The 27,858-nt window shown below is 41.6% G+C and overlaps 1 protein-coding gene across 1 annotated transcript in view; it reads right to left on the bottom strand.

The window, feature by feature from the left end:
• The window catches only part of OTUD7A (OTU deubiquitinase 7A), a 376,613-nt gene that overhangs the window by 33,297 nt on the left and 315,458 nt on the right, over nucleotides 1-27,858 (bottom strand). The window contains exons 7-9 of the mRNA XM_061159630.1: nucleotides 15,420-15,521; nucleotides 11,692-11,819; nucleotides 10,847-10,959 (exon numbers count right to left, since the gene is read on the bottom strand). Coding sequence (XP_061015613.1) covers nucleotides 10,847-10,959; nucleotides 11,692-11,819; nucleotides 15,420-15,521 — 343 coding nt within the window. The remainder of the gene's footprint in view (nucleotides 1-10,846; nucleotides 10,960-11,691; nucleotides 11,820-15,419; nucleotides 15,522-27,858) is intronic.

Below are 27,858 nucleotides of genomic sequence, written 5' to 3'. Positions count from 1 at the left end.
TTGTTGGGTGAACAGTCTTCCTGCTTGGTTCACTGACGGAAGTCCCAGAACCTTGAGGAATATTTGTAAGAAAGCCTCCTTTCCCACAACAGGCCATGCCTTGACCCTGGAATGCCTGAGGGTGAGGGGTAAGTACCTCCCAGCAGCAGCACGCCACTCATGTTTCCTTAAAAGACTGAATTAAGGGACTTCCTTGGTGGTCCAGTGGCCAGGACTCTGTGCTCGCAATGTAGGAAGCCTGGGTTTGATCCCTGATCGGGGAACTAGATCCCACATGCCACAACTAAAGATCCCACGTGCTGCACCTAAGACCTGGTGCAGCCAAACAAAAATAAATGTAAAAAAGACTGACAAGTTCATATCTCTGAGACTGTACACTAGGAAATCATTTAAGAGTCTAGCTATTTCTGAAAAAGCCCAATAAAAAAGAAAAGTAGCAAACATTTACTATGAAATCACGGAGCACAGTAATGAAACTGTGGGAAGTCAGCTGCACAATGAGCAGCACCCCAGGACAGTGCAACCCTGGGCCGTCAGTCATTCAGTGGGGGCTGCCCAACAGTCCTTGAAAAGGTCCCCCTCTCGGTCTCATTTTCTCTTTGTTCTAACAGCCTCTCAGGCTCCATAACCTGTCTCATCCAATTTAGAAAAAGTAAGTTATTGCTTTATAAAAGGTTAAAGGACAAAATTGATTATTTTCATCACAAATTTCAGGATAAGTTGTTGATTCTTGCTCTTCATGCCTGATTTGCATCATTTGCCTGACTGTGCATCATGATGATCTGATTTGATAAGAGTGTGGGTTTATGTTGGCAGTCAGATTCAAGTTCAGATCCTGGCTCTGTCCCTTCTGGGCTGAGGGATGCTGAGAATTGATTTAATTTCCTGAAACTCAGTTTTCTACCATTGGTGATGATAATGATAGATTCACAGCCCTGCTCGAGGCAGATCATATTGTAACACGTGTGTGATCAGTAGATGATAATGATAGATTCACAGCCCTGCTCGATGCAGATCATATTGTAACACGTGTGTGCTCAGTAGATGACACGGTTCTAATTCCTGTCAGACGCTGCTGTCCTTCCCCATCTCCAGTGAATCTTGATCGCTTAAGAAGGCCAGCCTTCCCTGCTTCAGATCCCAGTCAAAGGCTGTGTGGGAGAATGGTGTGAGCACTCATCCCAAGAGGGCTGGTCTTTGCTGCCTGCCTCCTAACAGGTCAAGTCTGGGCACTGGTGTCATGGGCCCCAGGCAGGAATGTCTCCCCTGGGGGGTGTGTGGAGGCACAAGTGCTCAGCACCATACGTGCTGGTCTTGGATCCGGCTCTGTTGGTACATGCAGCTCCATCTGGCCAGCACTGAGCTAAGGTTTGGAAGAGAATCAAAAAGAAGGATTGGGTTGGCTGCACCAACAGGATGTTGCAATGTGAAGGAGAGACAATATAAAACATACATGAACCCTGCATGAGCAGGGGTGAAGGACAGGGCTAGGTGTATAGCAGCACATTACGGCTGGAGGACAGAAAAGGGAGTCGTCCCAGGAACAAGAAAGTACCTGGAAGATATAAAACAGGAAGGACTTCAGAAAACAATCCCATAAGGTTGCTTATGAACTCCTGGACTCCTCTTTCTCCAACTCTGAGCTGTGCAAGTATCGATCTGATCTGTCCTAATCAGTACACCAAAGGCTCTGAGGACTTACTGAATAGACCCCTGCCCAGGTTACAGACTGTGTAATGTGTGGCTTAGGCAAATAGGACAGCAAAGGCTTTGAAAACCACAGCCCAGAGAAGGCAGGTTGAAATTTACAGGGTGAACCTACCTGCTTAACATGAAAAGTCAAGATTTTCCATAGATTATTAACAAAACTCAGAGTCTTGTACTATCCAAGATGTCCAGGATGCAATCCAAATGTACTTGACACATGAAGAACCACAAAAATCTCAATTTTCCCAAGGAAGAGAATGGTCAAAAGACTACCAACTCTGAGTTGGTAGATGTCAGAATTATCTGACAAACATTTTTAAAAAGTTATTGTGAAAGTGCTCCAATCAGTGATGGAAATTTTAGAAATTAAATATTCAGTAATTGGAAGAAAAAATTCACTGAGTGGACTCAATAGCAGATTGGGGATGAGAGAGAATAAGAGTCAGTAAATTTGAAGACAGATCAACAGATGACCCAATCTGAAGAAGAGGGAGAAGAAAAGATTGACAAAAGAATTTCAGTGACTTCAGACAGTATAAAAAGTGTAATACTCATGTCATCAGAGTTCCAGAAGGAGAGAGTACAGAGCCCCTAAAAAGAAAACAAAAACAAAAACAAAAAAACTTAAAGAAATAATGACTGAAAGCTTCCTAAACTGGGCAAAACTTCAGACCTATAGATTTAAGAAGCTCAGAGAACTAATGAGGATAAACCTAAAGAAACCCCTGGCCAGACACAACAAAATCAAATTGTTGAAACCTAAGGACAGAGGAAAATTGCTGAAAGCAGCCAGATGAAAAGTGATATGCTGAACAGGGGAATAGTAATTCAAGTGACTATAGATTTCTCATCAGGAACTACTGGAGAAGAAGGGGAAACAAGATTTTTAAAGTGCTGCAAGAAAAGGATGTTAAACTACTGATAGAATTCTATATCCGTTAAAAATATCCTTCACGTATAAAGGTGAAGTAAACATATTCTCATATGAAGAATAAGTAATGGAATTCACAACCAGAAAATCTCCCTAAAATTAAAAGAAAATGTTCAGATTGAAAGAAAATGATACCAGAAAAATGTTGGAACATCAGAAATGAAGGAAGTACAACAGAAATAGTCATGATTTGCACACATATAATAGAGTATCCTTTTCCTCTTGAGTTCTTTAATATATATTCGAAGATCCACATTAAAAATATTATATTGGCTGATGGGGTATTTAAAGTATGCAGATGAAATACATAAGAAAACTATACCATAAAGGAGAGAATAAGGGAGCTATTTGGCAGCAAGGATTTTGAATTGCACTTGGATTCTAAAAGGGATTGCTTAAAATATGTATACTGCAATTACTTGAGCCGCCACTTAAAAACTCTATGAAAAGATGTTAAAATCATAAAAATTAAATTAAAATAGAATCTTAAAAATTCAAATAACTGAAACAAGGAAAGGGGAACAGAGGAACAAAAAACACAAAAGCAAAAAGCAAATAATAAAACAGGAGACCAAAATTCAAACAGATCAACAATTACATTAAATTCAGATTATATAAATTTAGCAGTTAATAGACAGAAATTGTTAGAATCAATAATACCTATTTGCTGTGTTAAAGAAACTCACTTCAAATATAATGATATAGGTAGGTTAAAGATAAAAGGATGGAAAATTACAGATCATGAAAATTTTAATCAAGATCAATTTCAAGAAGCTTTATCAATATCAGGCAAAATAGACTTCAGACCAAAGAAAACTTCCCCGGATAAAGAGAGATATTATACAATGATCAAAGGATAAATTCAGAAAGAAGGTGGATAAATTCAGAAAGAAGGTGGAATAGTCTTAAATGAATGTGGATTTAACAATAAGACTTCAAAATACTTAGAAGAAAAAACTGACAAAACTGAAAAGAGAAATAGAAACAGCTGTAAGTATAATTGCAGGGCTCTAAACTTCTCTCTCAGTAGCTGAAAGAACAAGTAGACAGAAAATCAGGAAGGGTATAGAAAATCTGAACAAAACCATCAATCAATTGGATCTAACTGACATCAACAGAACACTTTATCCAACAAGTACAGAATACACATCTTTTTAAAATGCACAGGGAATATTCACAAAGACAGACAATACGTTCACTCCTTCACAAAACTGAAGGCATTTTAAATAATTTTAATCATACCAATTGTGTTCCCAGATCATAATACAATTAAACCAGAATTAGTAAAGAAAGACAACAAAACATGTTACATAACAGACTTTTAAATAATTCAGTAGTCAAAGAGAAAATCTCAAGGGAAATTAGAAAATATTTTAAACAATGAAAATAAAAATGTAACATATCAGCATTTGTTATACGCAGCTAAGCAGCTCTTAGAGGGAAATTTATAGCCCCCAAATACATATATTACAAAAAAAAAATCTCAGATCAATAATCTAAGCTTTCACCTGAATAAAGTAGAAAAATCAGTGCAAAATATACCTAAAGCAAACAAAATGAGCACAAACTCTAAAGGTAAGAACAGAAATCAACGAAATTTAAATCTAAAAATCAACAGGGACAACCAATTAAGTCGAAATTGGTTCTTTTAAATGATCAATAAAATTGACAGAACTTTAACAATGCTGATCAAAAAAAAAAAAAGAGAGAGAAAGAAGAAAAGATGCTAACTGCTGAATCTGAAAAGAAAGGGCATATCACTAAAGTTCCCCTGAAGTATTAAGTTACAAAAGGGAAAATTATAAACAATACTATGCATGTAAATTCAACAACTTTGATGAAATGGAACAATTTCTCAAAACAACAATCTACCCAAAACTACTTATTTCTATTTTCTATAACCGTTAAAGAAGCTGAATTTATAGTTAAAACCCTTCTGAAAAGGCAGTATCTAATTGCAGATGAATGTATAGATTTTGTGAATCTCCCAAACATTTAAAGAAAAAATATCACCAATTATATACAATTTACTGGAAAAAATAGAGGGGTGTGTGTGTGTGTGTGTGTGTGTGTGTGTGTGCGCACATGCATGCTTAGTCATGTCCGACTCCTTGCAATCCCATGGACTATAGCCCACCAGGCTCCTCTGCCCATAGAAGTTTCCAGACAAGAATACTGGAATGGGGTGCCATTCCTTTCTCCCAGGGATCTTTCCAACCCAGGGACTGAACCTGCATCTCTTAGGTCTCCTTCATTGGCAGGTGGATTCTTTTACCACTAGAGCTACTGGGAAGCCCTAAAGGAGAGATAATTGTCTCCAACTTGTTTATGAGACTATCATTACACTGGCACCAAAACTAGACAAAGACAGTAGTATATAAACAGAAAACTATATTCAATAACCTCCATGGCAATAGATACAAAAATTCTCAATATAATATTGCCAAATTGAAATAACAAAAGAAAAACTTTTAATACACCAACAGAAAGTGGAATTAAACCCTGGAATGCAATGATTCCCTGCAATGAAATCCCTGGTTCAATATTCAAATATCATCTAACGTAACCTACCATATTAATGTCTAAAGAAGAAAAAAACCCACATGATCATATTAACTGATATAGAAATGTATTTGATAAAATTCAACATTCATTAATGATAGAAATTCTCAACAAAAAAATACAAGGAAACTTCCTCAATCTGATAAAAGATACCTACTAAAAATCTATAACAAATATCTTACTGATGAAAGATTTCTGACTAAGAGTGATAACCAGGAAAGAGTTTCCTCTCTCACCATGTCTGCTCAACATCATACTAGAAATTCTAGTTAGTGCAATAAGAAAAAGAAATAAAAGGCATAGAGATTAGAAAGGAAGAAATAAACCTATCCCTACTCACTGATTATATGAATATCTGTGTAGAAAATCCCAAGGAATCTAAAAATCTCTTAGCACTGATATATGAGTTTAGTAAGATCACAGACTACAAAGTCACAAACATCAGTAACTAGCAACAAATAATTGCAGACCCAAATGAAAACACATACACACGTGCATGTGTGTGCATGTGCGTGTGCATGCGCACACACACAATCATTTACAATAGCTTCAAATGAAATATTCAGTATATATCTAATTAAACATGTATAGAACTTTTTTGCTGGAAATTATAAAATGCTAATAAAACAAATCAAAGAAGATTTAAATATATGAAGAAGCATACTGTGTCTACCTAATACATGGAAGAAGATGTGTAAGTACACTCAACATTTTAAAAATTTCAATCCTGCAATTGATGTATAGACTTCATGTAATACCAATAAAAATTCTGGCAGAATATTTTTCAGATATAGATAAGCCGATTCTATAAATCTGTATGGGAAAGCAAAAAAAAAAAAAAGACCAGAAATATTGAAAAAGGAGAATAAAGTTGGAGGAGTGATGCTACCTAATTTTAAGACTTATTATAAAGTGACACTGTCAAAAGGACAGGTGCATATTTCAATGGAACATAATACAGAATCTCCCACCCAACATAAATCTCCCAAACCCACATAAATATTGCCTATGCTGCTGCCTATAGGTATCTGAAAAATATAAAAGCAATTCAATGATGAAAGAATAGTCTTTTCAAGAAATGATATTGGAAAGTCAGACATTCATTCTAAATAAATGAAACCCTGATCTGTTCTCCATCATTATATTTTTGCCTTTTGGATAATGTCATATAAATGAAACCATACATACAATACAATAACTTTTTGAGACCTGATCCTTTCGTACAAGTTATTGCATACATCAGTAGTTTGTTTTTAATTCCTGAATAGTATTTCATAATATTGATGTACTCCCAATTTTTTTTTATCAAAGGACATTTGATTTGTTTCAAGTTTTGGGCAATTATGAATGGAACCTCTATAAACATTTTACATAGAACTTTGTGTGAACACACATTTTCATTTCTTTGGGGGCAGATTTTCTCAATCTTGACACTACTGAAATTTTGGACTAGCTATCTCTTTGTTTGGGGGGCTGTCTGGTGCATGTTAGAAGGCTTAGCAGCATCCCTGGTTTCTACCCATTAGATTCTAGCAGTATTCAGACTACATTCCAGTTGTGACCATCAAAATATCCCTAAATCTAGCCAAATGTCCCCTGGGGGCAAAATTATTCCTGGTTGAGAACCAGTGGTCTAGGGTAAATACTCAGGAATAGGACTGCTAGGTCATATGGCAAATGTGTTTTTAAATTTATAAGAATCTGTCAAATTGTATTCCAGAGTGGTTGTGTCATTTTTATATCACCAACAATGTGATGTAATATTTGCTTTGCCCTCTCACCAGCACCTGGTATTGCCAGTATATATATTTTTTCTGACTTTCTTATAGGTATGTAGTGGTTTTAATTTTCATTTCCCTAATGGGGTTTACATGGTATTCTTCAAACTGAGAGGGTCCTGGTTTATTCCCTGCCTCCAAAGAGCATAGTGGTTGTTGAAAATTGCTTGAAAATTTAAAGTAATTCCTCTCATTAATTTATCATAGAACTAATGCTTACAAAGGTTTTCAGTATTTAGCAGAGGAGGAAAAGGGAGACCCAGGGAGACTGAGTTGGAAAATACCTTTCTGTACATTCATGCAGAAAGACACCTGATGGCAAAGGTTTATTAGTCTGTTGTTAACAAAGGCTGAGATCTGAAATGATACTCCCCTGACACAAACCCTAGAATTGGGCTAGAAAACAAAGAGGCCTCATTCTATCACCCACAGAAAAGAGCAAGAACCCAATTCTCTATAAGAACAGAAAGAGGCTTTTGAGCTAAGGGGTAGGAGGAAAATCAGGGACCAGGAGACCTGGGAGGCAGGACACCTGAATTTGAACTACAGCTCTTCCACTCAGTAGATTACCCTGGGCAAATCATTTTTATCCTGAATCCAAAGTTCCTCATACTTTAAATAAGAATTATAACCTTTATCTCACAGGGTTACAGTGATGACAGAATGAGATAGTGTGTTTGAAAATGCACAGCATGCCTCAGGCAATTAATACGTGTTAAGTTAATGAATGAATCTTTTTCAGAGTCTGTAAAGGTGGAGTAAGAAGTTGGTTGAAGATATTTAGTCTTTGGATTTCATATAATTGTTTTACTTCAAATTAGCCAACTTTGACTGAGTGCCAGGAAGTTGATAGCTTTCTGTCTGATATAACACCTTTCATGACATCATTCATATCATGAATTTAAAGAGAATTTATACCCAAACTATCCATCAAGGGTGAGACAGAATAAAAAGAAATTCAGATATGCAAGGACTCAAAAAATTCTATCTGCAGTGCACTTTTTCTTAAGAAGCTATAAAACTTGTCATAGCATATTCTCTGGCAAACTGTAGGGTGCTGGACTCAGACAGGTCTCGGTCTGCATCTTAGCTCCACCAGTTACAAACCAGAGGTAAGTCAATTAATCTCTGAGAACATTAGTTCTCTAACATATAAAGGAGGGTGATGCCTAATTTATAAAGTGCAGATAAAGTGTGTAAGGCGGTGGCATTTAGGTAGTATATAAGGCAGGTAGGTGCCCAGCAGAGGTTCATGGCTTCCTTTCTCCAATCCTCACTGCCCAGCATAATTCAATAAGCTATTTTTATGTTCCATTCCTATAGGTCTAGGGTCTGGAAGTCAGAGTATATATAAACTCATGGGACATATAAACTCATGGAAGGGATTTGCTCTACATTCAGAGACTCCTGAAAGCCCCCGAGGCTCCAGCGTTTTCAAGACTCACAGGAATAATATCAGACACTCAGATGAGCCAGTGTGAGTATCATAACCACTACACCATGCACAGTGAGAGAACCATGGAAAGTCAGGGAAACCATACATTTCAGGTATTTGGGATAGGCCTTTATGATATACCATATAGGCAGCAGGCATGCCAACTCACAGGCTGAGTGTGACAATGTCTTAGTAAACATTATGTCTATAGTCATAAAAGCTTCTTTCCACTTTCAAACCCATGATTTCACTGCCCAATGCCAACAGAATCAGAGAATGTGGCCAACTGCTCTGATGGCCACAGAGCCTTCTTACTGTGTATTTGTCCCTTTGCAATGTGACTTTGTCCCTCCTTTTATTAAGGATGGAGTCTATCTGCCCAGAGGCTGGCTCAGCCATGGGACTTGCTTTGGCCAGTGTTTCCATGGGACATTAGTAAAGGTGATGCAAGCAGAGGCTTGAGCTGAACCTCCACAATGGGGGCTGCCCCCTCTTCCTGCCCTGATCCATATGTAAGGGGCCTGAGTCTTCTCAAGGATGAAATCTGGACAGAGGCTCAGCAAGAGCCAGAGTTGTGAATCAGGCCATCTTGGATGGTCCTGAGCCGCTCAGACTAACTGCCAGATGCTGTAGCCCCAAGAGAGGCTTCAGAAAATTCCAGACCAGAATGCTGACCCCAGAATAGGAACAAATCCAGCGTCTCTGTATTAAGCCACCCAGTTTTGGTGTGGTTTACTCCACCACCATGAAAAACCGATACAGCCCAGCAGGCCTTACTACCAAATGCATTCTACATCTGAACAACAAAGATGCTCCAGGAGCTTGGGAGACATGCCCAAGATCGCGCACCCAGTCTGGGACTCTTAATCCGTGACATGTGAGTCTGGGTATCTGGTTGGGGTCCACCAGGAAGACCCCTTTCTTAGTTCTCAGTTGCCATTAAACCAGATGAAGCACCCAGAGGCTGTCACTAACTGCTTTCATAGATTTTACCAGTTTTGTAACAAGTAATGGATTCCTCCCATTGCACGCACACCCTCTTCCCCCAGTGTCCATAGTGGGGGTCGGGGCTGCATGTGCCAGGTGGTGATGGGCAACTTCACTCCAACACTGGTTTCCAATGCAGACCCGCATGACTTGGGGTGGAGTTATTTTCCTCTCTCTTCCATGTCTTCCTTTTCCTTCTGGGGACCAGCCCTCTTACCCATGGCCCCACTAGCAGCTCTGGTGATGGGCAAGCTGAGTTCACCTTTGCCGGAGGGGACTGCAGACTCCAGCAGCAGTCCTTTTGGAGGTAGCACTTCACAGGAGGTAGCACTTCACAGGTCTCTGGAGGTGCAGTAAGTAGCACAGAATGTCTGATTTCTCTTGCTTCAGCCACAAGAAACAGACATGTTGTGATTTGTGAGTAGGAGGATGAGAAAGAATGGCTTCTGTGGCTCTGAGTGTGCCTGTACGGAAGCCCCCACCTCTGCCTGGCCTCGGCGCTCACAGTTCTCACTGCATCTATAACTACTGGTATAGTTACCATTCAGTCTTTCTCACGCATCTGAACTCGGCAGAGAGCTCATGCTGGTCTTGCCTTCCTGGGGTCTCGGAGAGGGTCCTCCCTGTGGTCACCAGTTCTAAACAGCCTATCCATGATGGCTCTCTGGCTGGTGGTTCGCCCTGTCTGGACCCCAACCTGGTCTCCATCCTTCTCTCTGAGTGAGTCGTGGACATGCCTCCCTGCCTCCAGGGTCTCCGGCTGGGGCTCTGCCAGTGAGCCTTGGAATTGGGTACTGTGAGTCTTGCGGGAAGAAGGCAGGAAGTTGGTCAAGTGCATCCTTGAGTCTGACCTTTGCTCCCTTCCGACCTCTTCAGGTGCTTCACCTGGTTCTTTCTGGGAAAAACTGCTGGGCCAGTGTCCATGCTGGGAGCAGCAGTGCAGGGTCTGTTCCCATCTGTCCTGGGGCTGGAGGGCCCGGATCTGGGCAGGAGTGGTGCTGTACATGTCACTCACCACGGGGCCAGGCTCCAGCATGATGCTTACCTGCTCTGGAACCCTGCTGGCCCAAGTTTCATAGAGGTTACTTTAAGAGACCACCACCATTGCCTGGTGGTCTAGTGGTTAGGATTTCAGCAGCAGCCTGAAGCTTCAGAGCCAGGTGAGTGTGTGGGCAGCTTGGGCCCTCCCCAGGCTGGCTGGACAGTGAGTCCCTCTCTGCAATGCAGGGGGCATGCTTGAGTTCATGAGATGCACACGGTGACTGTGTACACTTTCTTCCAAACATCCAGCAGGGTCCTGTCATCCCCTACCACCTGCTCTGCATCCTTGGTAGAATCTAAGATCTTAAGGCAGGAGTCCTCCTTGTGTCGTCCCCAGCTTGGGGGTCCCACATCCCCCCCCATCACTTCCCAAGCCATCAGAGGGAGGGCTGGGGCAGCACTTACCCCCCACCCGAGCCGCCGTTCTTGCTGAAGTGTGTGCGTGGCTCACTGGAGGCCAGCTTCAGCAGCTCCGTCCATTCCCGCTCCCACTCCTCCTCCGTGTACACCAGCCCTGACTGGCACAAAGTGGGGTGGGGTTAGGAGGTGGCGTCCACCTCTTCACACCTGCACCCACATCAGTCTGGCTGAGAGCCCAACTTCCCGACTTGGTCAGCCCCTGGGGTGGGCACCTGTTAGTGGCCAAGGACTGTCAGCATTTGCTCTGGACAGAATTTGTTCAGAACCCCCAATCTCCAACCTCTATGCTGTCGGAAGTCCACTCAGCAACAGTGGTTATTCTCAGGGGCTAGAGCGACCGAATGCAACCTGCACATGTACTGGACTGGGTGCCGACCACTGACATGTGTGTGGGGACCCGGGCAGACCCATCTTCAAGGGCTTCCACGCCAGCAAAGGGCCAGTGCTCACCAAGGTTCTGGGATAAGCATTCTCTTTGGACTGAGCACACACCCTGGGCTGGGGCCATGCCAGGGCCAATCAGTGGCCGCACCAGCAGTGACTCAGAGGTGACTATCTAACTCACCGTTCAGGTTGGGACAGCCTTGTGCGTGAGGGTAGGTGGTCTTCATAATTGTACCAGGACAGGTGAGGGGAGTGGATGTCTGGTCGCTGTGGGCAGGGGCTGACTGTTGGAATGGGTTCCTCTTTAGTGGGTTTGAGTAGGGGATGGAGCCATTGTTGCCTCATCTCATAAGACAGACTTGATATTGGGGCCCCAAATAGGACCCCATCTTGGCCTTGGCTGCGCCCGGCACAGTCCCGGCTCTGCCATGCTGACAGGTACCCACCTCCTTGTTCTGCTGTGTCTGCTGCCACCTCCACCTTCGCTTCAGGGCCTCCCTCTCGGCCCCTGTCCTCATCATGGTGTAGAGAGCTTTCCGCAAAACCAGGTCCCGGTCGTGAAACCCCCACATTCCTGCAGGCAGGAGGCCCGTGAGGCGTAGAGGAGAGAGGAAAGATGTGAAAGTAAAGTGAGCATGTTAGTTGCTCAGTCGTGTCCAAATCTTTGAGACCCCATGGACTGTAACCCGCCAGGCTCCTCTGTCCATGGAATTCTCCAGGCAAGAAGACTTCTCCAGGGAATCTTCCTGACCCCAGGGTCAAACTCACGTCCCCTGAACTGCAGGTAGATTCTTTACCATCTGAGCCACAAGAAAATATGTGAGGAAGGGGCAAAACAGGAGGAGTTGAGACTGCCACCACCTACCAGTCCTGGCCCTCATAGCTGTGAGAGCAGATAATGCCATAATGACAGATATTCAGTTCTCACAATTAGCAAGCATCTGCCCTCTGTGCTCCCTTCTGATGTTTCCTGCTGATGCAGGCACTGAATGAATGAGCATGGCGCCTTCTTAAAACAAGAGCCATTTCACTAAGTCTCGGGGCCCTTTGTAGGCTGCCCTCAACCTCTCAAGGTTTGTTCTGAGGGATGTAATGTTTGTGGTTCTGACCTTGTGTTTGAGTGGGAGACAGCCTGTGGGGACAGCGGATGATGTGTCCTCATGCAGGGCCCCAAGCCAGGACGGCAGTCAGACCCCAGTTTCATCAAGGGTCTGCTGCATCCAATGTCTGTAGCCCTGAGGCATCTCTGCACACATCTGGGCCCTGGGAGAGCACTTGCTTCTGAGGGAAGTGCCTCACCTGGCCCAGGTATCATAAGACAAACCAGCATCTCTGACTACATCCTTGGGGAAGCTCAGAAGAGGCCAAGAAACCCAGTCAGTGGAAGAAGCGCCATGAGAGATGCAGCTCTGGCTATAGGGAGAGACTAGGGAAATTCATACATTCATTCATAAATTCATTTGTTTAACTGAATACTATTAATTCCATACTTATTTCACAGTAGGGGTGAGGCACACCATTCTAAGTGATGGGAATACCCACAGAAGCAACTAGGACAGACAAAATTCCTAAAATCTCCCCTAAAATTCCACACTGAGGGGAAGGTAGGGGAGGCAGCCATCGAATTAACATGTGACATCCTTTGTTACAGGCAGGGGCAATGTAAGGGGAGATGAAGCAGGCTAAGAGGACAGAGTGCCGGGTGGTTTGGTCACAGCGTGAGTGGAGACACTGGGGCAAAGACATGAGCGGTGAGGGACAGGGTTGAGTCACCATCCCAGGTGGAGGAAAAGGTCAGGGCCAACCCCGAGGCGGCCCACGTGGCGTCCTAGGGAGGGGAAGGTATCTGCAGTTGGGATGGAAGGGGCGAGGTGGAGAATGGAAAAGTGGGCTTTGGAGTGAGCTGGGACCCTCTGGAGAGCTTTCAGAGAGCAGCAACCCACACTGACTGATGATCAAAGGCTCAGGCTGGCCGTGCATCCTTTTGTGCAAAGACGTGATAACAGGGGGCTGCCGTGGGCTTTCCAGTAGTCTTTTTCTACAGACGGCGGGAGACGGCCATCAATACTCCTTTTATGAACAGGCCGAGCTGAGCTTTCTCATCCCTCCGACCTGCCTGCAGCCTCCTCCCAGGCAGGGCAAGTCCTGGGTCAGTGTACTCATCATGGCTCCTTGTCTGGGTCTCTTGTGCAGAGAGAATCTCCTTGTCCCACACGTTTGCCCATAAGCCTGACCCCAGGATTACTGTCATTTCTACATGTGCCCACACCCTAGGTCAATGCTAGGGCTGGCCAGCAGGTCTGGTAAGCACTGCTGGTGAGTGTCAAATGGCCACTTTGAGCAGACTTGCTTGTAAATAGTTTAACAATTTGAGTACCAAGGGGAAACAAAGTAGTGGGAGAAAAGAATCAACTGGCTGTGAGCCCCAGGTTCAGTCTCGGCCCAGCCTCTCTCACAGATAGAGCAAGGGCCACCTGCAGGAGGCTTTCTCCTCCCAGGCAGAACTGGGGGGCTACTGTGCTTACCGTGAAACACCTGCCATCAGTCAGGACCACGGTGGCATGTGACCATTTGGCTTGTGGCCTTGTCCACCTATGGTCATGATGGGGGCAGTGCCTGTGTACATTGAGTGTTAGAAGGACAAAGGCATTCCTGTGGCTGAGACTTTGCAAAGAGGAGAGATGTCTTCTTTTGTAATTTTTCTCTAGGTTTGATACGGAATAAGGTGAAATAAGTTCCATAAGAGAGGGATACTGAATATTTTATGATGGAATAAGATACAACTTACAAAAACAAAAAAAACGTGTTTTTGAAGAATAGCGTGAAAAATTCAATTTACAATTTTAAGGGGAAAATATTGGATTCCAAACTGTGAACACTGTGAGATCCTAACTTCACTGAAAGTATAAACAAAAGTGTGGAAGACAATATACCAAAATATTAAAAGCAGACATCGCTGGGCAGTGGAATTGTTGATTGTTATTTTACTATGCTGAATGGGGAGTCAACAGACAGGAATGAATGAATATTGAAACAGAAAGGGGGCAGGTGGGTGGGTGCCCCTGTTTTCCCTATCACCCTTTGTCAAGCCTAAGAAACATGGAATGTTTCCTTTGCACTTGGGCTCCATCCTCCTCTGGGTATCTCGGGGCCCATCCCAGATGCCCTGCATTTCCCTTGAAAACTTTTCAGGTTCAGCTCAGCCCACCTCTCATAGAACAGACCTCTCACTACAGGTCTGAAGTGAGGTCTGGGGCATCCTTGCTCCGGGTCACGGCACTGAGTTAAGGTCATATTTACCTGGGGAGGTGAGTTTGACCAACAAGGACCATATTCTTGTTGGAGGGGCCCATCCCTGGAGAGGGTCCTCAGACTGTAGGAGTAATAAGGCACCACCAGCTCTGATGCTGGTGTCCTTGGCACAAATCCAGTCCTGCATGTGTATGTAAGCCTGGGTCCAGAGGGGTTACATGATCTTCCAGAAAGTGTACTGTGACCTTCTGTCATCCAAACATTGCCACCCACACCTGTGCATTTGCTGGTGTCGCTTTTTGCAACCAGGAAGGTCACATCTCTGCTGGAAGAGTTTGCTGACCTCTCTGCAGTACATTCTGACTGTGCTGACCTCCGTACTACTTACCCATGTCTGTCTTTTTGTCAGTCTAAGTGCACCAGCTGCAGTCAGTGTGGTGGCTCCAGATCTACCCAGCCTCATGCACTGCCCCTGCCCCCGACTTTCTGCTCAAGCTCAACAGGGCTCAGCCCTGATCCCAAACACCCTGTTAATTCCTGCCTTTCCACTTTATCCGTGTGTTCTCCCTGCCTGGAAGGCCCTATTTATACTCTTTCAGGTTCTTCAAGCCTCAGGAAAATCTCAGCTCCTCCAGGAAGTCCTCTTTGATTGCTCTAGACCCTGATGTCTGCTGCCCATCCGCGCAGGTCTGCTCAGGCCTCCTTCTATCAAGACAGATCTTTTCTCATTCATGTGTGCTCTATGCCCCCACCAAGCCTGCCAGCTGCTTGACAAGGAGGGTGGGGGTTGCTGCCTCCAGCCCTTGGGGATCTCTTCAGTTGACAGTGATGCACATGGCTCTACTTAGTATAAGACTGTCCTCTAAGGATGCACAGAGCAGGCCTGGGCACTGCCACCCTCTGTCTATACTGCAGGGCTTACCCAGTGAGGCAGCATGTAAAAGGCAGTTCCCGTCCCCGGTCGTGGCCAAAGGAAGAAGCCGTTTACAGCTCGTGCACACGGTGGACCACCAATTCAGGCGACCTGGAACAGAAGCAGATGTTTAGAATCCCAGGACAAACACAGATGTTTGCTAAGTGAGCTTTAATATCAGTGGATGATTTTCTAGAGGATTCTAGAGAACTTCAGTGGTAAGGTGGAGGGTTATGGCTGTGTGTGCTCAGTTGGTCAGTCGTGTTCAATTTTGCAACCCCACGGACTGTAGCCTGTTGGCTTCTCTGTCCATGGGATTTTCCAGGGAAGAATATTGGAGTGGGTTGCCATTTCCTCCTTCAGATGATCTTCCTGACCCAGGGATTGAACCCGAGTCTACTGCGGCTCCTGCTCTGGCAGGTGGATTTTTTACCCCTGAGCCACCAGCATGATGGCTACTTATGCTCAGACAAAATATAGATATTTTTTCTTTTAAGATAAAAAAATAGCCAAATCCTTGCATCAGTTAGCAAGAAATTCAAGATTAAAGCCTTCTCTCCTTGAATCTAGGAACATATTTTACACAAAATATAAAATTTTTGTGCAATTTCCTTGAACACAATTTCTCTTCCCAAAAGTTATTTAAAAAGTCATTCTTTATTGATGCATACATACCTTTGAGAGTACGGTTAAAATTTAATTTTTTAAATTGATGTATAGTTGATGTACAATGCTCCCGGTATATAGCAAGGTGGTTCAGTTATACATACATACATATACCTATTGTTTTTCAGATTACTTTCCATTATAGGTTATTACAAGATATTGAATATATTTTCCTGTGTTATACAGTGGGTTTTTATTAATTATCTATTTTACATATAGTAATGTGTATTTGTTCATCCCAAACTCCTAATTTATCCCCCTATTTCCCCTTTGGTAACTATAAATTTGTTTTTTCTGTGTCTGTAGGCCTCTTTCTGTTTTGTAAATAAGTTCTTTGTATCTTTTTTTTTTTTTTGAGAATGAAATGGCAACCCCCTCCAGTATTCTTGCCTGGAAAATCCCATGGATGGAGGAGCCCGGTCAGCTACAGTCCATGGGGTCGCAGAGAGTCAGACACGACTGAGCGATTTCACTCACTATCATTTTTTTTAGATTCCACACATCAGTGATATCATGTGATATTTGTCTTTTTCTCTCTGACTACATTTAATTTTATACATCAAAACCATTGTAGGTATTTTGGTAGAGTCATATTAAATTTCATTAACACACCTTGAGACTTTGTTTCCAGGAAAACAGAGTAGACATCTTCTCCCCCTACTGTTTCTATTAAGTACAACTGAAACCCTTGGACATTATGTATAAAACAGTATGGGCAGACCAAAAGGTGGAGAGAAGGCAGACTGGTTAAGAAACTCAAGACCTGAGCTCAACCTGGTGGTAAGTGGCCTGGCTTCCTCTTTGGCTCACAAACCCCAGATTAGATGCTGGAGAAGGTGACAGTCTGGAAATTAAAAAAAAAAAAATCATGCTCTCTCTAGACAGAATACCAGGAGAGGGTTAGTTGAGTCAGACAACCACAGCTTAGAAATAGCCACTCTATTCCAGCTGTATCTGCAGAACAAACTGTAGCCCTCCTACCACTCAGCCAGCAGAGTGGGGAGCTGAGACTGCATCCTTGCCAGGCTGCAATGAGTCACTCTCCACCCCTCCCCCATTGCCAGGTGGTGCGGAGTCAGGACTTCAACCCTGCTGGATGGTAATGAGGATTCCACCCCTACCACCCCTACCCCAATTGAGAACATATCGGGAGCCTGGACTTCCACCCCCATGGGATGGTGATGAGGTCCCCCACCACTGCCAAACAGTACCAAGAAGTTCATTCCACATTAGGTGTCAGCAGAGGCAGCTTGGAAAACCTGTACATGCAACACAAATATCTCATATTAATGCATATATATGAACTCTACAAAAATGGGACTGAAGAACACTACCATATGTAAAATAGATAGCTAGTGGGAAGCTACTATATAACATAGGGAGCCCAGCCTAATGTTCTGTGACAACGTAGAGGTGTAAGATGAGGGTATAGGTGGTAAGCTTCAGAGGGAAGGGATACATACACACACACACACACACACACACACACACACACACATAAAATTATGGTTGATTTGTATTGCTGTATAGCAAAAACCAACACAAGATTGTAAAGCACTCTTACTCCAATTAAATAAAAAACCTGTATGTCCATTCCTATCTGGTGATTATCAATCAGTGGTGCATTGTACCTAATGGAATTGTATCAGAAAAAGTCTGCTAAAACATAAGATTTAAATAAGATTCAGAGTCGTATAACTTAATACCCCAAATATAAAATTTTTAATTAAAAACTATTTGCACCAAGAACCAGGAAGACCTCAAATGGAAAGAGGAAAGACAACTAACCAACACCAACACAGATGATATAGAATTATCTGACAGAAATTTTAAAGCAGGCATCATGAAAATGCTTCAAAAAACAATTAAAATAGGCTTGAAAAATATGAAAAAAAATAGAAAGATGTCAGTCAAAAAAAAATAAGGTTCAACAACAATAAAAAAGAAGATACAAAGAAAAACCAAACGAGGATTTTTGAACTAAAATAATGCAACAACTGATGAAAAAACCTCAATGGATGTGTTTAACAGCAGAATGAAGAGAAGAAAGAATCTGTGAATGACCAGGTATAACATAGAAATTAAAGAATCTGAATAATAGACAGAAAATAAACCAAAAAAGATCATGTGATCAGAGTCCCATAGGAGAGAAGAAATACGTAAAGCTGAAAAAAGTATCCAAAGAAATAATTACTGAAAATTTCCCAAATGTTGTTAAACAAACAAGCAAAAAACAAACAGACAAAACCTATAAATGTATGAATTCAAGAAGCGAGGAAAAATATATCTTCAGTACTTGTATGCTGAAAACTAGAAAATGCTGATAAAAGAAATCAAGGAAGATCTAAACAATTGGAGATACATACTATATTTACAAATTGGAAGACTCTCAACACAGTAAAGATGTGAATTCTCTCTAAATTGATGCATAGATTAAATGCAATTTCATAATCTATGCAAGGTGTTTTGAAGAAAGGCAATTATTACCAACTTAGAATTCTATACCTCAGATAAATAGAAAGAAACAATTTATCACCATCAGATCTACAGTAAGGAATACTAAAGACAGATCTCCAGACAGAAGGAAAATGACTTTGATGGAAGGAGGGTACACACACACACACACACACACACACAAAAGGGCAATGCATATATTGGTAGATATTGGCTGTTCAAAGCAATACTAATAATGGTTTTTTTGAGTTAAATTATATGTAGAACTAAAAACACATGACAGCAGAAAGAGGTAAAAGTGCTAACTTAAGATAAATTCTAATAGCTCAAAAATGCATGTTGTAAACTACAGGGTAACCACAAAAAGAATAATAAGAAATGTATGACAAAAAAAAAAATGTATGACTAACAAGATATTAGAAGGGAAAACAAAATGATAAATATCCTTAAATAATTCAAAATAGTACGAGAGAAACAAAGAAATATGACAATAAAAAACAAACACCAAGATAACAGATTTAACCCAAAAGAGCATTTATATTAAAAGTGACTGGACTAAATATTCCAATTAAATTTGCTGTTGTTGCTGCTGTTTAGTCACTAAGTTATGTCTGATTTTTTGAGACTTTATCTATGGACTGTAGCCCGCCAGGCTCCTCTCTGCAAGGGATTTCCCAGGCAAGAATATGGGACTGGATTGCCATTTCCTTCTCCAGGAGACCTTCCTGACCCAGGGACTGAACCTGTGTCTCTTGCATTGGCAGATGCATTCTTTATCACTGAGACACCCGGGAAGCCCCATTTCAATTAAAAGACACTATAAAAAATATACACTATCAGCCTGCTTTCAAAACCAACTAAAGGCTGTTTATAAAAGAAACTGTAAATATGATGATACAGAAATTTGACAGTAAGTAGACTGAAAAAGATATATCATTCAAAAACAAGCAAAAGTAAAGCTGGTAAAGTTTGATACTGGACGAAGTAAACATTAAGGTGTAAGGTAAAGAGGGATATTTCATTGTATGGTAAGGTCAGATATTTATTGTGTCTGAATGATTTAAAATTCTTTGAAATTTATTGATACAATCTTTATGGCCCACCATGTGGTCAATTTGGAAAATTTCTTACTTGAAAAGAATATATATTTATTCTGCAATTGGTAGGTGCCATGTGGTATGTATGTAAGTTGGGTTAAGTTCTTTATTTATCTTCATCTAATCCCTACTGATTTTTTTTGAATATTAATTCTATCATTTATCAAGAGAATTCTATTAAAAATTTCCAAGTTTGATTTTAGATGTGTCTATTTCTCTATTGAGTCTGTCAATTTTTGCTTCACATGTATTTTAGGATAAATCATAGGTGTATAACACATTTGTGTGTGTGTATGTTAGTTAATCAACTGTGACTCTGCAACTACATGAACTGTAGCCCACTAGGCTCCTCTGTCCATGAAGTTCTCCAGGCAAGAATACTAGAGTGGGTAGCCATTCCTTTCTCCAGGGGATCTTCCTGACTCAGGGATCAAACCATGGTCTGCATTGCAGGAAGATTCTTTACCATCTGAGCCACCAGGGAAGCCCATAACACATTTAGTAGTTATATTTTCAATTGACTTGACCTTGTTGGGGGCTGGGGTTCTGAGCAGTGATACAAATCTACTATGTGCACAGTATCCCCCCTTCCCTGCTTCTGTATCACCTACGGGGGTTGGAGGGCAAGGGAAATTGACATGAACATGGAGTGCATGCTGCCTCATGTACTGTGAATGATAATGGCTTCTGTCTCTGACCCAGAAATCTCATATCTTCTGCCAGCATTCATGAACTGTTGGGCTGACTAACCAGCTTGCAAGCTGAGTAGGATCTTCACAGTTCTAAACAGTCTTTAAAGATGGAGACAGGATTCCAACAGAGACTAGGCTTTCTCAAAGAGACAGGACATGGGGTCAGGAGGCTAGGTCAGGAGGTAGAAAAAGATGTCCCAGGATTCTGTGGGGAACTCTCCTACCCAGGTTATGGGCAAAGGGCCAGTGAGTAAGGGCCCAACTATCTTATCGATTAACAACTGTTTAGAGGTGAAGCAGTAAGAGTAAGGCTGAATGGGGCTGATGCTCACTCCCTCCTGCCTGATTCCAAGGAGCCCCCAGAATTGATATAGGGTTTCTGGTGGACCAGATCATGGGAAATTCGTTTGACTTAACTGCAAAAGAACTCAGATAGGAAAGTAACTGTGCCTGGCTCTCTCCCTCTGTACCTCCTGGTTCCTCCCTACCTCTCTTCCCCAACATTAGCTGCTTTCATGAAAGGTAATAGGGATGAGGCCCAGGTCTCTCTGCCCCAGAGGCGGACCAGAGATCACATGCACTTGTTCAAGTGAGCTGGGGCACCTTATGGAGGAGAGGTGCTCACACTTTTATGGCTCTGTCGGAGAAAGGTACCACAGTTACTATCCTACCCAGTTACAAGGGGAAGTGGCCTCTGAGCTCAACTGACAGGAGTTGGGTATGCTCACAGTAGGGAATGGAAGCTCATGGAATTCTGTGTGCAGTGCCCCTGGGTCCAATCCAGTGCAGACTTGTTGCTGCTTCTGTACTTGAATGTACAATAGGAATTAAGTTCACATGCATGGATATCCTATCCCATAAATGCCAAAGGGGATTATCCTGATCAGAAGAGCCACAGGTGGAGAAGGGCGAATGGGGAAAATGCTCCTGCCATTTACTCCTGGTGAGTGAGTCAGGGTTGCACATGAGGCCTCTACTCACGGGGTCCAAGCTTTCACCTTGTAGATGATGACTGCTGACTTGCACATCAGAAGCTCAGCCTTGGGGCCTGGACTCTGTGATATCACACCTCAGCCAGTTGGGTGGCTGAAAAGTCTCAACAAAATTTAAGACCCTGCTTGTGAAGTCAAGTTTCTTGGGATGCTACTGGGGATTCGCAATGATCAATCTCTCTGGTGGTCAAGGAAATCTGCAGTCTCTTCAGCCATCACAATCCGCTACCAAAAGAGGGCTCCTACTACTTAGGTTCTGAGTTGGAGATGCAATACGCCTCACCTGGGCAGCCAGTTGGTCCTTTATGACCTCCAACTTGCAAATGAGCTTCCCATACATGGAGCCAGCCCATCAGGCTAAGTTGGAAGTGGTCCAGGAAACTCTAGTACATTTGCTGCTTTGGGGGCCCTACAATCCCAGTGTCCCTTTGAGTTCCAAGGGTCTGTGATCAATGCTTTTGCTGACTGGAACCTCTGGCAGGGGGAGATAGCATCTACCCAACAGGTATCCCTTGGAGTTTCAGACTTGTCAACCCCATGACATGACTACCATGTTCATCCCATTGGAAAAGTTTCAATTAACCCACTACTGGACTCCAGTCAAAACTGGATACCTCCCCCATGGAGGCCTGGTGATCCTGGCCTGATATTCCCATTTTGGGTTGGTCACTTCAGCCTCAGCAGAAAACAAGGTGAAAATGGCCCAATAAGGATCACTCATCAGTGAAAGTGAAAGTCACTCAGTAGTGTCGGACTCTTTGCAACCCCATGGACTATACAGTCCATGGAATTCTCCAGGCCAGAATACTGCCTTTCCTTTCTCCAATGAATCTTCCCAACCCAGGGAACAAACACAGGTCTCCTGCATTGCAGGTGGATTCTTTACCAGCTGAGCCAAAAGGGAAGCCCAAGAATACTGGAGTGGGTAGCCTATCCCTTCTCCAGTGGATCTTCCCGACCCAGGAATCGAACTGGGGTCTCCTGCATTGCAGGTGGATATTTTTTTTTTACCAACTGAGCTATCAGGGAAGCCCAAAACACTGCACAGAAAGACATTTATGGCTTTATAGCATTTACAACACTATACCATACTGACAAAGAAGATACAGTGATATAAACTTCCATTTCATGAAGCCAGAAGAAAGAACAGCACATCTAACCCAAATGAAAAGGACAGAAGGAATAAAAATAAAGAGTAGAGGTTAATGAAACAGGAAATAAATGTACCAAGGAAAAACCAGTGGAGACCAAGATAGGTTCCTTGAATAGATTAATAAGATTCACATGTCCCTAGCAACATTATTAATGAAAACCAAAGGAAATTTCAAAACATCAACACTGGAAATGAAAAAGGGACCATTAGGAATTCCCTGATGGCCCAGTGACTAAGACTTGTGCTCCCAGTGCAGGGGGGTTGGGTTCAACCCTGGTCCGGGAACTAGATCCCACGTGCCATAGCTAAGAGTTCACATGCCACAACTAAAAGATCTTGCATGCTGCAATGAACATTGAAGATGCTGGGTACCACAACTAAGAAATGGTGCAATCAAATAAATAAATAAACATTTTTTAAAAAAGAAAAAAAAGGGCCATCATCACAGATCCTATAGACATTTAAAAAATAATATGAGCTAACATAAACATCTGAGAATTTAGATAAAATAGACAAATTCTTGAAAACCATTTCAAAATGACATAAAAAGAAACAGAGATTCTAAACAGTTCAAAATCTCTTAAAATAAATCGAGTCTGTAATTTTAAAACACACACAAAACACAGCCACATGATCATGTGGTTTCAGAGTGAATTTTTCCAATCATTTAAAAAAATTATAACATCAATCTTGTAGAAACTCCTCCACAGAGTAGAAACAGAGGATAGACTTTACAACTCTTTTTATGAGGTTAAACTAATCTTCATATTAAAACTAATGTGAACATTACAGGAAACAAAAGATCAATATTTCTCATGAACATAGATGTCAAAATCCTAATCAAAACCCTAGCAAATCAAATTTAGTGATACATAAAAGCAATGATACCATAACTAAATGAGGTTTGAGGTTTACTCCAGGAATGTACGAGTGGGTAACCATTTGAAAATCAATCAATATAATCCACCAATGTACAGAAAAAAAGAGGAAAATCACATGATCACTTTAAAGGATAAAGAAAAAGCATTTGATAACTTTCAACATTATTTATGAAAGATAAAAACTTAGAAAACTGGGAATGGAAGGTAACTACCTTAATCTCATATGTATTATAGTATCTACAAAAATGCTACAGCTAATATCATATTTACTGGTGAAATAGTACATTTCCCTCTGAGACTGGAAATTAATCGAGGATATCTGCTATTAACTCTCCAATTAAAAAATTTCCTGGAAGACCTACACGATGTAGCAAGACAAAAAAGAACCTACCCCCACTCCAGTTGGAAAGGAAAAAATAAAACTATCATTCTTTGTTTTTCCTAGAAAGTCTAAAAAATTCTACAAGCTACTAGAATTTATAAATAAATGTAGAAAGGTTCTAGAATACAAGATTAATAAATAACAATAAACTGTATTTCTATATCTCAGCTGTTGCTGGCATTTTAAGATCATTTCTTTACAATATAACAAAATACATAAAGTGCATAGAGATAACCTAATGAATAATGTTCAAGACCCTTACTTTGAAAATTAAAAAATATTTGTGAAAGAGTTAAGGAACATGTCATGTTCATTGATTAGGAAATTTAATATTGCAAAGATATAAATTTTCTCTCACTTGATCTATAGATTTATTTATATGGAATTAACATATAGATTCCATATTAAATATATAATTATTCTATATAGAGTACATACACATTAATTTATGTAGAAATGCAAAGGCTGAGAATAGCAAAGACAAATCATAAGATGAAAAATGAAGCTGGAGGACTTATACTGCATGATATGACTTATAAAACTATGGTCATCTTGTTTTAAGGACAGATGCACCAAAGGGATAAAACAGAGTCCAAATCAGACCCTCACACATATAATCACCTGCTTTATATCAAATGTCACCTTGCAGTACAGCAGAGAAAAATGGTTTCAATAACGGCACCAGGGTAGGTGTGTAAACATATGGGAAAATGGACTTTCACTACATGTCACAGTACACGTCAAAGTCATTTTTTAGGTGGGTTGTAGATTTAAATGTGAAGGAAAGAGTTTTTATCTTCAGAAACCTGGGGTAGGCAATGATTTCTTAAACCAAAATAGAAGTTCTGAAGAAAAAGGGAAAAAAGGTAAATTGAACTCCTTTAGCATTAGATCATTAGTTCCTTAAAGTGTATCAGTCAGTAAAAGGACAGCCCATAGAGTGGGTGAAGGTATTTGTAATACACATCTGATAAAGGACTTATATTCATAATGTATAAGGAATTCCCACAAAGCAAACAAGAAGATGAAGGTTAAAAATGGGCAAAAAACCTGAAAAGGCATCCAATGAACAAGGATAATCAAATGGACAGTAACAAGAAAAGACATTCAACTTCATTAGCCATCAGAAAATAAAAATTAAAGCCACTATGGGACATACTTCCAACACAGTGAGTAAAATGGAAAGACAAAAAATACAGAACATCCAGAACTCTCAATAGTGGAAGAGTGAATTGGTACATCCATTTTGGAAAAGCATTTGGAAAACTATTATAAAGCTGAACATATGTAAATCCTATAACCCAGCAATACTGTACTAGGGAAGAGGCTCTGTATTCTAAGTTAATCACTAAAGGATGTTGCCTATAAACTTAAATTACACATAATGGCCCATCTCCAGAAACTCTGCCTCCCAGGTAATGAGCACTAAGATAAAATACCTTTATTTAGCTAACAGGAAACATTTTGACCTAGCCCACCTGTGAATAACTGCAGAGAGGAAGAAATTAACATATCCCCTCCAGAAGCTGATGGGAACCAGGAAGTGTCTGACTTTACTACCTCCCCTTTTAGTGTAAAAGGAACTTGAATTCTAACTCGGGCAAGACGGTTCTTTGGGACACAGGTTCACCACCTTCTCAATGTGCTGGCTTTCCAAATAAAGTCCTTATTCCTGGTACCAACAACTCAACTCTCAATTTATTGGTCTGTTGTGCTGTGAGCAGAACGAGCTTGGATTCCATAACAATACCACTCCTAGGTATGTATCTTCAAAAACATATTCATGTGTTTATTGAAAACATGTACAAGAATGTTCATAGTGCATCAGTTCAGTTCAGTTCAGTTGCTCAGTTGTGTCCGACTCTCTGTGACCCCATGGACTGCAGCAGGCCAGACTTCCCTGTCCATCATTCAGCTCCTGGAGTTTACTCAAACTCATGTCCACTGAGTCGGTGATGCCATTCAACCATCTCATCCTCTGTCATCCCCTTTTCCTCCTGCTTTCAATCTTTCCCGACATCAGGGTCTTTTCAAATGAGTCAGTTCTTTGCATCAGGTGGCCAAAGTATTGGAGTTTCAGCTTCAGCATCAGTCCTTCCAATGAATATTCAGGACTGATCTCCTTTAGGATGGACTGGTTGGCTCTCCTTGATGTCCAAGGGATTCTCAAGAGTTTTCTCCAACACGACAGTTCAGAAGCAACAATTCTTTGGCACTCAGCTTTCTTTGTAGTCCAACTCTCACATCCATACATGACCACTGGAAAAACCATAGCTTTGACTAGGGGAGCCTTTGTTGGTGAAGTAATGTCTCTGCTTTTTAATATGCTGTCTAGGTTGGTCATAACTTTCCTTCCAAGGAGTAAGCATCTTTTAATTTCATGGCCGCAGTCACCATCTGCAGTGGTTTTGGAGCCCCCAAAAATAAAGTCTGTCACTGTTTCCATTGTTTCCCCATCTATTTGCCATGAAGTGACGGGACCAGATGCCATGATCTTAGTTTTCTGAATGTAGAGCTTTAAGCCAACTTTTCACTCTCCTCTTTCACTTTCATCAAGAGGCTCTTTAGTTCTTCCTTGCTTTCTGCCAGAAGGGTGGTGTCATCTACATAACTGAGGTTATTGATATTTCTCCTGGAAATCTTGATTCCAGTTTGTGCTTCATCCAGTCCAGCATTTCTCATGATGTACTCTGCATATAAGTTAAATAAGCAGGGTGACAATATACACAGCCTTGATGTACTCCTTTCCCAATTTGGGACCAGTCTGTAGTTTCATGTCCAATTCTAACTGTTGCTTCTTGACCTGCATACAGATTTCTCAAGACGCAGGTCAGGTGATCTGGTATTCCCATCTCTTTAAGAATTTTCCACAGTTTGTTGTGATCCACATAGTCAAAGGCTTTGGTATGGTCAATAAAGCAGATGTTTTTCTGGAACTCTCTTGCTTTTTCTATAATCCAACGGATGTTGGCAATTTGATCTCTGGTTCCTCTGCCTTTTCTAAATCCAGCTTCAACATCTGGAAGTTCATGGTTCACATACTGGTGAACCCTGGCTTGGAAAATTGTGAGCATTACTTTGCTAGCGTGTGAGATGAGTGCAATTGTGCGGTAGTTTGAGCATTCTTTGGCATTGCCTTTCTTTGGGATTGGAATGAAAACTGACCTTTTCCAGTCCTGTGACCACTGCTGTTTTTCAGATTTGCTGGCATATTGACTGCAGCACCTTCACAGCATCACACTTTAGGATTTGAAATAGCTCAACTGGAATTCCATCACCTTCACTAGCTTTGTTCATAGTGATGTTTCCTAAGGCCCACTTGACTTTGCATTCCAGGATGTCTGGCTCTAGGTGAGTGATCACACCATCGTGATTATCTGGGTCAAGAAGATCTTTTTTGTATAGTTCTTCTGTGTATTCTTGCCACCTCTTCTTATTGTCTTCTGCTTCTGTTAGGTCCATACCATTTCTGTCCTTTATTGAGCCCATCTTTGCATGAAAAGTCCCTTGGTATCTTTAATTTTCTTTAAGAGATCTCTAGTCTTTCCCATTCTGTTGTTTTTCCTCTATTTCTTTGCATTGATCGCTAAGGAAGGCTTTCTTATCTCTCCTTGCTATTCTTTGGAACTCTGCATTCAAATGGGTATATCTTTCCTTTTTTCCTTTGCCTTTCACTTCTCTTCTTTTCATAGCTATTTGTAAGGCCTCCTCAGACAACCATTTTGCCTCTTTACATTTGTTTTTCTTGGGGATGGTCTTGATCACTGCCTCCTGTACAATGTCTGTCCATAGTTCTACAGGCACTCTATCAGATCTAATCCCTTGAATCTATTTGTAACCTCCACTATATAAACATAAGGGATTTGACTTAGGTCATACCTGAATGGTCTAGTGGTTTTCCCAGTTTCTTCAATTTAAGTCTGAATTTGGCAATAAGGAGTTCATGATCTGAGCCACAGTCAGTTCCAGGTCTTGGTTTTGCTGACTGTATAGAGCTTCTCCATCTTTGGCTGCAAAGAATATAATCAATCTGATTTTGCTGTTGACCATATGGTGATGTCCATGTGTAGAGTCTTCTCTTGTGTTGTTGGAAGAGGGTGTTTGCTATGACTAGTGCATTCTCTTGGCAAA

Source organism: Dama dama, chromosome 13 (genome assembly GCF_033118175.1).
Source record: "Dama dama isolate Ldn47 chromosome 13, ASM3311817v1, whole genome shotgun sequence".
Lineage (NCBI taxonomy): Eukaryota > Metazoa > Chordata > Mammalia > Artiodactyla > Cervidae > Dama > Dama dama.
Note: the sequence above shows the minus strand (reverse complement) of the source record. Positions and strands in the feature narration are given on the sequence as shown.